The sequence below is a fragment of the Phaethon aethereus genome, assembly GCF_964289735.1.
Source record: "Phaethon aethereus genome assembly, chromosome: 3".
NCBI classification, from domain to species: Eukaryota; Metazoa; Chordata; class Aves; order Phaethontiformes; family Phaethontidae; genus Phaethon; species Phaethon aethereus.
In genome coordinates this window covers 82,250,774-82,266,767 of record NC_138576.1, presented here as the reverse complement: position 1 = coordinate 82,266,767, position 15,994 = coordinate 82,250,774, and the positions used below count along the sequence as shown (strand labels likewise).

The window sequence follows — 15,994 nt, the reverse complement described above, 5'->3', positions numbered from 1 at the left end:
GCTAACCGGTTATGCCTAAGAATCCCAATTAAAGACAAAATCCTCCCATAAAATACTGCTGCTTCTGTAGTTAAATAAAACGACGTGTGAATTTTAAATGTGGACTAATTAAGCTACATTTGGTAACACCTTTTCTTTTTTGTGTGATATGCAGCAGCTGTAGTCCAGTTAGGAACACTTGGTGATAATAAATGGTTAAAGTGACAAGGTGCTGAAATCTACACAGACAATGTTTATTTAACAAAAAAACCCCATTAACCAAATGGTACTAATTCTTTGGAGAGGGGGAAACTAGAAGAGAAGTTAGTATTTTCTTTCTTCATCTCCCTGATGGATGTTTCTTTTACTATTTTTAAGACTAACTCTCCCATCTAAAGTTTTAACCATGTAAAGAACTACCATCATACAATCTGTATGTTTCTAACTTTAATTTGTAGGGCAATACATACATTAAGAAAAAACACCAGTTGCTTGGAATTGGAAATGCAGGTTAGTGATAACACAAATACTGGCAGTGAGAGGACCAGTACAGATAGCATAGTAAGACTCAGTTTACTGGTTTTGATACTGGTAATTGCTGCCTTAAGAAAAAAAAGAGAACAGCAGAGACTGACTTCCAGGAAGAAAAGCAACTACAACATGCATAAAAAACAAAACAAAGCCAACTTTTCCTACCAAGGCCAAGCAACTTTAATGTGTGAGACAATTTTTACATGGGTAAACTCAAACAGTTTTGATGGTTTCTGCTTTCTAGAAGGTTCCAAATCAGCTGCATACGAAGAGATATGCCAAGAATCAGTTAAAGGAAAGTACTCTTTCCAGCTGTACATTTTTTTTTTTAAATGAATTGCATCCAGGGGTATACCTAATAATAGAAATCCTTCTTTCTTCAGAGTAAAACCATGAACTACATCAATAATCAAGATTACATATCTATATTGAGAGAGCTCAACAAAAAATTCAAGACATCTCTTCCATAAACAGCTTCTTATACTTTCAGAAACAACATCTACTTGTGCCTGGAAAAAGAGGTACTGATGAATTATGAGTTATTTACTCTGGGAAAGAAAACTTGACACTATCTCTTTGTGGAACATACCAACCAAAAGTGTTATTTTTCTGAAAGGATCTCTTCTACAAGTAATTAAATTCCATGTAATACCCAAGAGCAAGACATTATATTAACCCTTAAATGAGAGATAAGTAAAACAAAGAAACAAATACACTGAAGTTTAATGACACTCCCATCATGTATACAGTCAACAACAGACCTAAGATCCATATACAGTAAACCCCTAAAACTGTTCTCTGCCCTAATTACATCTTCACAACATACTTGACAGCAATTAGAAAACATTCCTGAACGAGAGAAATTTACTCAGATAGGGAGGAGAAATATTTTACTTTTTGAACACATCTAAATATCTACTAAATTAACCTAAAAACACCAAAACTGAGTAACAAAAGGGAAACAGAACAAAACATAGTTGTGTGTATATATATAAATTGATATATCTTTACTATAATGATTAGTCATGAGAAAACTATCTGTCCTACTGGGGTCGTAGAAACCACAAGTTCCAACAAACTACAGAGAGATACTCAAACATTGCATATGCTTATGGTTATTCTCGAAATGCACAAAACTGAAAACCATATTCAGTACTACAGACACTGTATGTAGTCCTTGGGAACTCCAAGAAGAGCAACAAAGACCTCCATGGAGGTCAAGAGGTACTACCTGCCTAAACACAGAAATGGACAACCAACAAGTTAACAGAAAAAGCACCGATTGATTTTTTTTTTCCTTTTCACTCACACATTTAAAGACATTATCATATAGAAAGCATCATGATAAACGAGTACTTCAAGGGAATACATAAGTATTTTTTTAATTTGTTTGAACTTCAATAACTGATGTATGAATATGCAATGCATGCAACAGTTGTGGAATGCATTAATACTATGGTATCGTTGAACTCAAGGCTTATACAAAGGTGATCCTCACGTTCATACCAACTTAAAACATGTCACCATTGTGTATATAGATATAAATGTATAATATTAACTGTTTATGTATATTTGAAGTGACGACTATAGAAATTTCATTTTATAACACCAGTAATAGAACTTTAACATTTCAGTGTTTTACACGCTCATGTAAATACTGAGCAGTATAAATAAGTTTATAAAAATGCACTTGCTAGGTACATTCCACATTAACTTGTCAACAACTGTGGCCAATTTTAAAGACGCCATAAACCCAAATGCCAATTAAATCTGACCATTAAAGAAGCATTCCAGAGACTGTAATTTGAACATAAGTGTATTCATGACATATTCCTGTAAGATGCAATGATTAGAATACTGAAAGTACATTCAAACTCCTACACATTTTCAGAAATAAAATGAAAAGCAGAATCAATATATTTCCAGTAAAGACTTTAAAACTTCCTCTGTTCCATATAAGCTGCACATATATCAAATAGATCAGCTGTGTTCACAAGATCTGGATGTTAAACAGTATTTTCTTGGATCACAGATCTTCTAACAAAATTCATTTCTCAGAGACTTTTTTTTATCAATTTAAATGCTGCTCTGTCAATGTATGGGAAACATCATGATCACATTTATTTAACTGAAAGGAAACATTCCAGAATGCAAAAAGAGAGACAGAGAATGCAAGCAGATGCTAATTCAGAAGACTGTCTCTCAAAAAAAACATGTATTTAAAATATAGTGCATATTATGTATATTTTAAGCGATCATCTTACAGCCTTTAGTATTCAATATTTCATTTTTAGAAAAAGCTAACATTCAAGCTATCACCTGTAAGTTTTTCAGATGCAAGGCAGTTCTACTGTTTTATACACATACAAAAAAAAATCAGAGGGTATTCTACTTTTTTTTTTTTTTAAGATCAATGCAAAATTTAAAATATTTACGGTTATGCACATTACAGTTCAAAGTTCATATCAAATATTCTTTCTTCAGACTTTTTAATCTAAATATAATTCAATAGAGTCAGGATTTCCTATATATCCTCAGTACACTTCTAAAGTAGTTGTGATGATGTTATAATTTTTTCCAGAAAAGATAAAACAAAGAACTTTCACAGATTAATTGCACCTGTTCAAATAGTTTCTGGTAATAATTTTTTTTTTTTGAGTAACCTGATCTTGATTGACAGCTTTGAGCTCTAACTTCCTATAACAACTTCTTTAAATTTAGCTCTAAATATGATCCCTGTCTGAAAAATGTGATGTGCTGTTGAGAACCTTATTTGGTGAATTAGAAAGTCATGCTGTGGAAAATAAAAGATGCATGAGCGAATGTAAGCCATACAAATATGGACTGCAAAAATTTTAGAAAAATATTTGTTCGCTGAAGGAATGACAACAGAGCACTAAAAATAAGCACTAGAAGTTCTCCTCCCTTTTTTTAATAGTCTGCTTGAACAGCCTTTCATTACTGAGTTAGTAAAGATTATGGCTGTGAAGATGCTGTTTTTATAAACTCTTCTTACATGGTTGCTATAAACAAACACAGTGATTTTAAATCCTGCTTATTGTCAATATGAAGGTGGGTTCTATGTGTAGCATGTTTGCAGAGCAGTAGAACCAGAATACATGAGATTAAGTGGATTCCTCTCCAGAAAGGGAGGAAGGTACCATACTATCTGTGAAGGAAACTTTCACAACAATAAATACAGTATATTTGCCATGCAAACTGAAATGTAACTACATAGGTATGGTTCATACTTCACTGAGTTTTGTTTGCTTGTTTTACAAAAGCAAACAAATTTTATTTTTTACAAATGAAACAGTTGTACAGGACAGACCAATTAACTTTCACCCTGCATATTCATACCCATTTGGAAAATTCCACAGCAATTTCATGATATCATCAAGTCACAGATCCATAGAATGGTTTGGGTTGGAAGGGGCCTTTAAAGGTCATCTAGTCCAACCCCTCTGCAGTAAGCAGGGACAGCTTCAACTAGACAAGGTTGCTCAGAGCGCCGTCCAACCTGACCTGGAATGTTGCCAGGGATGGGGCATCTACGACATCCTCTGCCCAACCTGTGCCAGTGGTTCACCACCCTCATTGTGAGAAATTTCTTCCTCCTATCTAATCTAAACCTGCCCTCTTTTAGTTTAAAGCCTTTACCCCTTATCCTAATAGCAACAGGCCCTGCTAAAAAGTCTGTCCCCATCTTTCTTATAAGCCCCCTTTAAGTACTGGAAGGCTGCAATAAGGTCTGTCTTGGAGCCTTCTCTTCTCCAGGCTGAACAATGTAAGGTAAAGAGAAGGATGTTGTGGTGGACCATGTCAAAGGCCATACAGAAGTCCAGATAGACATCTGTAGTTCTTGCCTTGTGCACTGATGTAGTCACTCCATCATAGAGTCAATTAGATAATCACTCCTAATAGTGTATCAGGAGTTTGTACTTTGTCTATGTAACTCATTTCTTTCCAAACAGTTCCTTTCAAAAGGATTTGGAAAAGGCCAGTATCTAAAGAGCAACTGGTTTTCCCTCATCCTTCAATTTTGGTATCTAAAGAGCAACTGGTTTTCCTTCATCCTTCAATTTGAAGACTCTCATTAAATATATGAAGATAAACATCCAATCTTAGAATACCTTAAAAGAAAATTTACTATAATGCTAGAAAATTTAAAAAGTAGATTCTAAAGCAATCCCTAACAAAACAAAACAAGACAAAAAAAAAAAATGCACACGCATTTCAGCACTTTCTGAATCTGGACTTAGACCAGATCAGAACAAGGACTGCTACAGAAAGCTCTGGGTACTGAGAGAACAAGCACTGGTAATTACTCTCAAAAAGTCAAGTAGATAATATTTTTTCTTAACAAGGTATCAGTGGTATTGTATATCAATGGAACTAATTCATTTCATATGAAAGACTAAAAAAAACCTCTGAGCTCCTGATAGGAGATGCTAGACAGAGGGAACAAGCTATGAGAGGAAAGATAGAGGGGTTATGACTATAGTAGCATGAACAAATGAACAATTAGAACAATTTTGCCTCTGAAATAAGAAAATTGATACAGTACTGATTACTTCCTATCCTAAACTTGTATTGCATGACACAATTTACTGATAAAGGAATAGTGACATATACAGTGCCCAATCTTTTCACTAAGGTGTATGATATTTCCTCATAAATGTAACAGATTCCTCATAAAACTAATTTCACTAAGAGTGTTCATGAATGTGTCCTTTACCAAAGAAAAGAAGATAAAAACACACAAAACACTTGATGCTTAAGATAGTAGAAACAGCTTCAGAGAAACAGAGCGCCTAATTATTTTTTTATTGAAAGCTGGATTCTCTTTTTGGGTTCTCACAGGTGATCTAAAAATGGCCCTTTTTTATATTCTCTGCCAGTCTTGTTTAACACATTCTCTCAAACAGCTTAATAGAAGAATTTTAATATGGCCCTGCACACCACTTATCCTGGCCTCAGAGCAGTATTGAGAATCTCTAAGAAATTGTTTGCATTTTAGAACTGATGTTTGAATTAGCACTGGGTTTAACAAGACATAGTAATAACATGTAGCTCAAAGCTGAATCCTATTATAATTATGCAGGGTAATTAAAGCAATTACAGGCATGCAGCATTTCTACTTTAGCACCTTGTTCTCCATAGTAATTTTGGATTCCATATTAAACACGTGATGATGAATTGTCTAACCCGATTTTAATGATGTCATTATTTCACTTCAAATTTAAACACATATTTATTCTACCTGGAATAGAAGGTTGTACAGGCTGTATCAGCTCCGGCTGCTGGAGAGGATTTCCAAAATAGACAAACCACTCTTTTACCAAAGGATAGGCTCCACCTAAAAAAGACAAAACAGGATCAGTAAGTCAAATGCAAATATTGACACTAGTGTTAAAAGTTGGAATCAGTGGTGATCAGGATTCTAAAGTAACAGAAGGCACTTCATAATGACTTGTTTGCTCAGCTTTAAAAACAATCCAAGAAAAATTAGTTTTAGTATCTCCATGACAAATCATCAGAACAAATGAAGAGAGTTTGAATTATGTACTATAAACATGAGTTTGGTCTTGGGAATTGCAGCCAAAAATGTAAGTACAAGAATCTGTGGAAATCATTCTAAAACAGCTTTCAGACAATTTTAGGCTTTCCCATTGCAAGGCAGTTCAGGAAGCTGTGGAGGCATCTGGCATAGCTTAGGGACCTACATGAGCAACCTCATTCTCTCAGGGCTGTCACACTGCCACATATGCAGGCAGTCCTTAATATGATTCTCCTCCCAACTTGCCCTGACATTTCCTGTGTCAGGGTTTCAGACAAAATCTTTATAAGGAGGCTTTGATGGCTATTTGAAATCTGACAGCAATGGAGTCATCCCACCGTCAGATGCAGAGCTTTTACAGCCCATTGTTCCAGACCTTTTATCTAGTATAAAGGGACTGTTTATGCATAATAGCTCAAGTAGCTCCCTACTCCCTAGCCCCAACTCTGCCCCGCCCCCCAGTAAAGAGAAGGGTACCTCTTAAATTAAAAATTTCACTACTGGAGTTGTGCACCTAACTACTTGATGCTTTAAAAAGCAAAACCAAAAACCAAAATCCAAATGAAAATACCCTCAGAAAAAAACTCAAGCATTTAAGAATTTTTGAAATGCAGTCCATCCAATTTCCAATAGGCAGCTCATAATCATTCCAGTTCAAGTCTTCATAAAAAAAAACCCCAAAACACTAGAATCATTACCATTGTTATACATGGTGCTTCTGCATTCTGTCCAGATTTTGCTTATGGTAACCATGTCATAGTCCCCTAAATTTCCACACTCTTTAGTCTGGTAAACAGTATGAAGTAAACACATTTAGCTAGTACTGGGCACTTGGAATAGTGTTTTCAGATCTTTTCCAGGCAAATCTCAAAACTTTTTTTTTTCCTTCCCTTGTCCCTTTCCAGATACACAGAATTACATCTTTAATTCCTTCCAGCTCTCACCCAGTACTGAAGCTACCGTTCTTAAAAATTCCTGCCTTTTTTCATCAATTCCAATCACCCTGCACTTCAGTACACAAGTACTTCTCATGCCACATTATGAACCCTAATCAAAAACTTCATCTAGCTTAAAAAAAACCAAACAAATCTCTCCAATGCTCCCCTTGCCTCCACCACCCCAAAAAGTTTGGTCACATTTATTTCCTGATCTTGTTCATAGCTGAAATGACTGTTGGCATGAATGAATGGGTAGTGCGCTATGGTGCAAGGGCAGAAATTCCTCAGATAGAGTTCTAGTGTCAGGGATAGGAGAGGGGGAAAAACAACATAACAAAAGCTGTTTTACAGCCCTTCTGCTTCTTCCTTCCTTACCCATACACCTGCAGCACAAACTCCAAGAAAGGTGAGGGACTGAAGAACCAACAGCGGGACTATGAGGGACAGCATTACACCTGGCTTGCCATGCTTCACTGTTCAAAAATTGATGACACTAAAAAAAAAAAAAAAAAAAAGAAAAATGCCTACACTAGGGAAAAAAAAGCACCTTAAACTGCACATTCCAGTAGCTGAATAGTCTTATGTCTTGATTATAAATCATTGCCTATGATAATGCTATTTCATGAACAAACCCCTCCAATTCAATGTTCCAAAGTCACTTTCAGAAACATTCTGATGTGTTTGCATTCTGTTTTAAGATTATGTAAAATACTCTGCTTTATTCAATCTATTCAGTTCACTCAGCCTCCCAAATTTTAGCCTGGCTTCTTAAGGAAGCAAGCCTAATACAATTAGGACATTTGTCTTACAATTAATTAATGGATGCATTGCTCTGTTTCAACTAAACCTGACAGATGAGAAGAGATTTCATATGTATTAGATCCCTAAACATTTTGTGAAACAGGTAACTTAGCTGACAGAGGGATCCTATTAGGGCACCAACTGAAAGAAAGGCAGGAAAGCCAAGTTCCTTGTTGCATCCAAACGCACTGGATAGCAAATCAGTACACAGGTAGCTATGGAAGAGCTAGAGCTGAATAAAAAAGTAGATGGGATTTGGGGAGAGCAGAGGCAATAGGGAACATAGTTGAGAACACTATATACCATATACTGCAGGAGGGAGTTGTCAAGGACATCGGGAGAAGTTAAGAGGATACTAGGAAGGAGCATGGAAATAAAAAGCTTTGCTGAGGGGAAGCTGGTGGGAGGATTAATTCTCTATGAGTTCCACAACTCGCAGAACAACTTATCTAAATGTCACTTGATTCCAAATGCCAGTGAAATACTATTTTTACATCACCCATCGAGCTCAAGCACAGTAAAAAGAGAAGTCAATAGGAAACCTCTAGTTTTGCTCTTTTAATCTATATCAATGTTGGTACAGGACATCATCTGAGTGCTTTTCGCTATTATTATCCACTAGTAACAGAAGTATATGACTATTCACATAAATAGCCAAACAAATATAGCTGAAAGCAAGGTCCTGCAAACTGACCGTACATTAACATACCAAGAACAAAATAGAGACATGACTACTAAATGCCAACCCTCCTTGCATGGAAATATCTCTGAAAAAAACAGTAATTTTCCAAACTTCCCCACACACACAATGCACATTAAGAATATCATCAGTAAAATTAAAAAATAACAGTTCCTTTGTAAATAGATTCTGAACAACCTGTGGAAACACTGCTTAGGCAGCCTAAGGAAAATTTCAACTACGTGCAAAACACTGAAAGATGAGACAGTTGGAAATAGGGTTATGTGTTATACAGGAGGGTGCTCTACACCTGCAACAATGCAAGCCCTCCTGAGTGGTCACTGGTGATAACCAGCAAAAATTCTGCTAACAGACTGTTTTGGACAGTGTCAAAGCGAGAGTCCGTCTGGCCTTCTAATGTTAGAACTGGGAGCAATGCCAGGACTTCCAGGAGCTGGCCGCGTGCTTGGGCTACATTGCATAACCTCCTAACTGGCAACAGTCGCACAGGTGCCAGGACTTCCATGGACTGAGCTAGTGCCAAAACCCGACGGCTTTGTTCTGCACTCTTCACACACAAAAGAAAGAGTTTTGCTGGCCCATCAAGGTGCCAGAGTTGAAATCGATAGCCCAGCTCAGGTGCATCTACACCAATGCACGCAGCATGTGCACCAAACAGGAGGAGCTGGAAGCCATTGTGCAGCGCGACAGCTACGACGTAGTTGCCATCACAGAAACATGGTGGGATGCTTCTCATGACTGGAGTGCTGCAATGGATGGCTATAAGCTCTTCCGAAGGGATATGCAGGGAAGGAGAGGCGGTAGGGTGGCTCTGTATGTTAGGGAGTGTTTTGATTGCATAGAAATCAAAGATTGTGAAGACCAAGTAGAGTGCTTGTGGGTAAGGATGAGGGGGAAGGCCAATGAGGCAGATATCCTGCTGGGAGTCTGTTACATGCCACCCAACCAGGATGAAGACACAGATGAGACATTCTATAAGCGACTGGCGGAGGTCTTGCATTCGCTGGCCCTTGTTCCTGTGGGGGACTTCAACCTACCGGACATCTGCTGGAAGTTTAACACGGCAGAGAGGAAACAGTCTAGGAGGTGCCTGGAGTATGTGGAGGATAACTTCCTGACACAGCTGGTGAGTGAGCCCACCAGGGGAGGTGCCTTACTGGACCTGCTGTTTACAAACAGAGAAGGACTGGTGAGAGATGTGGTGGTCAGAGGCCGTCTTGGGCTTAGCGACCATGACATGATAGAATTCTCGGTTGTGAGGGAAGTAAGGAGAGGGGTCAGCAAAACTGCTATCATGGACTTCCGGAGGGCAGACTTTGGCCTGTTCAGGTCACTGATTGAGAGTCCCTTGGGAGACAGTCCTGAAGGACAAAGGGGTCCAGGAAGGTTGGACAGTCTTCAAGAAGGAAATCTTAAAGGCACAGGAGCAGATGGTCCCCATGTGCTGTAAGAAGAGTTGGCGGGGAAGGCGACCGGCCTGGCTGAACAGGGAGATTTTGCTGGGACTCAGGGAAAAGAGGAGAGTTTATCACCTCTGGAAGAAGGGGCAGGCAACTCACAAAGAGTACAAGGATCTCGTTAGGTCAAGCAGGGACAAAATTAGAAAGGCAAAAGCCCAGCTAGAGCTCAGTCTGGCCACAGTCGTAAAGGATAATAAAAAATGTTTTTACAAATACATTAACAACAAAAAGAGAGGCAAGGAGAATCTCCATCCCTTACCGGATATGGCGGGGAACATTGTCTCCAAGGACGAGGACAAGGCTGAGGTACTTAATGCCTTCTTTGCCTCAGTCTTTAATAGCCAGTCCAGGTATCCACAGGATATTCAGCCCCTTGAGCTGGAAGATGGGGATGGAGAGCACAATGTACTCCTCATAATCCAGAAGGAAGCAGTCAAGGACATGCTAAACCACCTGGACACACACAAGTCTATGGGGCCTGATGGGTTCCACTCAAGAGTACTGAGAGAGCTGGCGGAGGAGCTTGCCAAGCCACTCTCCATCATTTATCAGCAGTCCTGGTTAACAGGGGAGGTCCCAGAAGACTGGAGGCTTGCCAATGTGACACCCATCTACAAGAAAGTCCGGAAGGAGGATCCTGGGAACTACAGGCCTGTCAGCCTGACCTCTGTACCGGGGAAGATTATGGAGCAGTTGGTCTTGAGAGTGCTCACAGGGCATCTGCAGGACAACCAAGGGATCAGGCCCAGCCAGCATGGGTTCATGAAAGGCAGGTCCTGCTTGACCAACCTGATCTCCTTCTATGACCAGGTGACTCACCTAGTGGATGAGGGAAAGACTGTGGACGTTGTCTACCTGGACTTTAGTAAAGCCTTTGACAGCGTCTCCCACAGCATTCTCCTGGAGAAACTGGCGGCTCGTGGCTTAGACGGGTTTACTCTTCGCTGGGTGAGGAACTGGCTGGATGGCCAAGCCCAGAGAGTTGTGGTGAACGGCATTAAATCCGGCTGGCGGCCGGTCACAAGCGGTGTTCCCCAGGGCTCGGTTCTGGGGCCAGTCTTGTTCAATATCTTTATTGATGATCTGGATGAGGGAATCGAGTGCTCCCTCAGTAAGTTTGCAGATGACACCAAGTTGGGTGGGAGTGTTGATCTGCTGGAGGGTAGGAGGACTCTGCAGAGGGATCTGGACAGGCTGGATCGATGGGCAGAGGCCAACTGTATGAGGTTTAATAAGGCCAAGTGCAGGGTCCTGCACTTTGGCCACAACAACCCCATGCAACGCTACAGGTTTGGGGAGGAGTGGCTGGAGAGCAGCCCGGCGGAAAGGGACCTGGGGGTGCTGGGTGACAGCTGGCTGAACATGAGCTGGCAGTGTGCCCAGGTGGCCAAGAAGGCCAACAGCGTCCTGGCCTGTATCAGGAATAGTGTGGCCAGCAGGAGTAGGGAAGTGATTGTGCCCCTGTACTCGGCACTGGTGAGGCCGCACCTTGAATACTGTGTTCAGTTTTGGGCCCCTCACTACAAGAAGGATGTTGAGGTGCTGGAGTGTGTCCAGAGAAGGGCAACGAAGCTGGTGAGGGGGCTGGAGCACAAGTCTTATGAGGAGCGGCTGAGGGAACTGGGCTTGTTCAGTCTGGAGAAGAGGAGGCTGAGAGGAGACCTTATCGCTCTCTACAACTACCTGAAAGGGGGTTGTGGCGACGAGGGTGTTGGTCTCTTCTCCCAAGTAACTAGTGATAGGACAAGAGGAAATGGCCTCAAGTTGCGCCAGGGGAGGTTTAGATTGGATATTAGGAAAAATTTCTTCACTGAGAGGGTGGTCAGGCATTGGAACAGGCTGCCCAGGGAGGTGGTGGAGTCGCCATCTCTGGAAGTGTTCCAAAAACGTGTGGATGTGGCGCTTCAGGACATGGTTTAGGGGACATGGTGGCGCTGGATTAATGGTTGGACTTGATGATCTTAAAGGTCCTTTCCAACCTAGTGATTCTGTGATTCTGTGATTATTTACTGTTATTTTCCCCTCCTTCTTGAATTTTTCCAATAGTACTGGTTTTCTAGGAAAGATGCTAAAAGTTGACAATTTGTATATCCCTCTATGCAATATTCCACTTAATGATCAGAAATAGCTCAATTAATTACAAAGAAACCTTTAAAATACACAGGCAACAAATGCCATGCTATCAGGATCACCGTCAACACCCTATGTATTTTTGTAGGGTCAAAAATAAGGCTGTGATTCTAGTAACATTTCTGTGAGTAAAGGTACGCACATACTTACCGTATACCGAACTATGCCAAAGGCATAGCTTCCGTAAGCAATTCTTTCAGCAGCACTGCTTTTTCAGGCAACCACTGATTTACTCATTCCCACTCCCTGCCATTCCCTCAGGCTGTTTCACCACAGCTGTTTGTGGCTACACAAAGTCGGATGGAGAAACAAAACCAGGTTAGTTACCTGACTGCAAGAAAGGGAGGGAAGAACGAGAGGAGTTATTTTCAGTTCCTCAAACTAGGCCACTATGCAGCTGCACAAGCAGCTGCACCAGCACGACTGAGAAGTTGCACAGGGACTGAAATGAGTGGCTGTGCAAGAGAATTACTTAAACTGGCACTGAGAGCAAAAGAAATGCTTATCACACTACAGCTTCAGGCAAAGTGGCCTATGTGGGTGATTTCAAAGCATATGACAACATCCAGCTCCTGTGGATTCTTGGGTCTCAGGCACCCTTGGAAATCTCAACCGAGACATTCAAAACTAACAGTTTCTTGTTTCAGGGTAGAGGAAACGGTGTACATTATTTTAAACCTGTTTCTACAAAAAACGTAACTGCTACTTTTACTAAATATTGGCTGCTTTGCTATCCCTATTTAACAGTAAGTAAGCAGATTTGCAAACTGCAAAGAGGTCAGTTTCCAACACAGGAATCTTGTAATTGAGGGATCTTAAAGAATAAAAAAGAGGATCACTAACACGTACCTCTCTACTGCTAACTGGAACATTGTGTAGTTAGCCAAGTTAGCTGCAAATGAGCTACATCAGCAACTGTGGCAGCAGATTCCACATGGACTAATTTAACTGGTTGACTCCTTCCAACAAGCTCCTTTTTAATGCTAATCCAAAGTAGTTCTACAGTATACTACAACCTACATACAGCGTAGGTTACTTCTTCCCATCCTACCCCTCACCGAATTACAAAAAACAGTCAACTTGACCTCATCTGAGGGAAGCTGGGAAAGGATTCTACTTACTTTGTAAAAAACAAAACTTCTTTGTAGGTCTATCAGCAAATTCATTAAAAAAATAATGCTGACATTTACTGATGAATTCTCATACAGACTCTTATTAATGATCTACACTCTTGACTTAGAAGCAACTATACACTGGGATAAAAAAAACAACCCATGAACTAGTAGGAGGTACCATGGTTAAAGCAGTTAGAGGTAGATACATGCACTAAAATTGCAGATTTAATTGGTATGCCCATGCAGACACATTCTGCCTACCTTTCCGGAAGGGTTAAGGATTGAAGGTGCACTATGATTTACTTTAGAAAATTATCTCTGGAATTTGAAGCATGAACTGAGAACAAATAATATGTGTTATCTGTGGTTTTATTCTAAAATCACTTTCTTAAAGACTTCTTTCACATTCAGATTTCATTTTCAATAAGATTCTAAGCTAATGTTTCTGTATTTCAATTCTAATCTTCTTCATCTGAGTACTACAAACACTGCAACACAAATGCAAATCTGCCTACTACCCTGCCATCTCACAGCAACAGTTGTTAATTAGAAGTTGTGGTCTGGGTGTTTCTGAAATCAGTGAATAACCTGCTGCTTAGAGGAATAAACAAAACCCAACCAAGTTATAACTGTCTACAAAATTTAGAGGCAGTAGGCCGAAAAATGAAAAATGACAGATGTGCATGATTACTGCTGAGATTTTTGTTACTCTCTCCAATCACTATGTAAACTCTGATTCATTTTTCCTATTTATTTTTCCTATTATGGCACAACTTCAACCTCTAGTTGCTGAAGGACGTCAGGTACTTAAATACCATCCTGTGCCTTTCTAACCGTATAGTTTGAATATTACATTTGATGGCGGTGCACCGTAATCAATAAAATGTAAAGTGATTACCAAGGAGAAATAAACATATTAAAAAGAATAAAAGTTAAGTACATTTTAAATTTTCAACTCACTGCCTAAAAGACACTGTAAAGATAACATTTAACTAATAGAAGTCTTAAGAACATAAAATTTGTCCAATGATTGTGAATAAAGAATTCCATCTTAAAGCAGAAGAATGGAAGCACACATATATATACCTGCCACAGAATCTGTTTACACCACTGGATAAAGAAATCATATTTTCTTGCACTTCGATGAAAGAACTAATAATCACTGGCACCAATACTTGCATTTGCATTACTACAGTAACTATATTTGACTATCCACCATTCTTAAAATTGCAGATTTAAAAATCAACAAAAGGTGAAATGGTAACAGTGCATTACTGTTTTGTAGAAGTGTATTACAACTTACTAATTCATCAGGTGCTACACTTATCAAAGCAACATAAGGTTTTGTATTCTCTCAAACTTTTAAAATCTTCTGAATGTCACTGTTTTGCTCAATTGTTTGATCATTAACATCTTCCACAATTTCCCATTTAACAAAGAAAAAAACCCCAATTTTTAAAAATGTCTTTAAAGCATTGACATTGAACAGCATGTAGAGAAACTGCAACTTCATTATCACATTTTCTCTTGACTCCTTAAGAACTACACTTCAGCTGCCCACAGGTTTTATCCTAAATGCCATGCTGATGTAGCCACTGAAACACTGAATTCAAGATTTCAGATTTCAAAATTGAAAGTATACTTGAATAATGATATAAGTAGTTTAATCCTTACCTTTGCCAGATTCCAACAAGACAGAATAAATATGCTGACGAGCAGGGCGGTAGATAAGTGCCTGTCCAGGAATTTCTGTATCACATTCATCTTCCAAAGAGTTGCTGCACTCAATCTTTCCATTACTCAGGATATTGAAGATTGTATAATTTTCAGATTGGATATGCTGTTCTTTAGCTAACTGTTTGTTCAAAAAAGGAAGAAGGCATTATCTCCAAAATCAAGAGTGATCAAAAAGTAAGAAAATGTATTCACTGCTCAAGGAAATAGTACTTTCTCCATCAGTGGAAATGGAAAGAATGGCCAGGGAGGGATCAAGTGCTTTTTCAAACAACACAAGTATAATATATTTTCAGACATCTATCTTTTTGCGGACAGGAACTCCCAGAAAACCCATAATTATCTTTCTGAGTCCCTCCTTGACTTCTTAAAACTTGGGGTTTTTAATGACACTAATTTTTTAGAGAGTAATTATTCTTAAAACAAATTCTGAATTCAGACATAGAAAAGTGAGCCACCCTCCTTTAGTCATGTGAAAACGTATATTCCCTCTTTAAATAGTGAGTAAAGGCATGACAAAACCCAAACTTTTAATTTTATTGCAATATGCACTACATGACAGCCCCATTTCTTTACTGAACCATGTAGTTTACTTTGTGGTGAAATTAGAATAGTCGACTTCACCACACTTTTACTTTGCAACAGCTCTTCCCCAAGAAAAGAAATACAATCTACTCTAGGGAGGAAAGCCAGGTCTGCAGGCTGTTGCTGAAAAGCAGAATCACAGCATCACCCATGCTGCATATCAACTACACACTGGATGCAGATACATCTGGCTACGGCAGCTTGCTACAAGCAGCCTCAGTAGCAACAGAGACCGCTGGTGTAGAGCAGCTTAGATGGAGAAGCAACAAAGCTACTTGCAGCCAGCGCAGAATTTCAACCAGTAACGTTGGTAACCTGGTCTTGCCAAGTGCAGAGCTGAGCAGACTTTCTCCTTCACAACCTCAGACCAAAACTATGGGGGTGTTGAAACAGCTGAGTAAAGCCAATTATTTCCACAAAGTGCCACTAATAAATTTTCCTGCACCCATGCTATATGGTGA

The 15,994-nt window shown here is 39.4% G+C and overlaps 1 protein-coding gene across 1 annotated transcript in view; it reads right to left on the bottom strand.

The window, feature by feature from the left end:
* FAM120B (family with sequence similarity 120 member B) overlaps positions 1 to 15,994 on the bottom strand; it is a gene marked incomplete at both ends in the record, with an annotated part of 55,978 nt that overhangs the window by 33,820 nt on the left and 6,164 nt on the right. Inside the window, 2 exon segments of the mRNA XM_081998205.1 lie at positions 5,774 to 5,869; positions 14,889 to 15,069. Coding sequence (XP_081854331.1) covers positions 5,774 to 5,869; positions 14,889 to 15,069 — 277 coding nt within the window.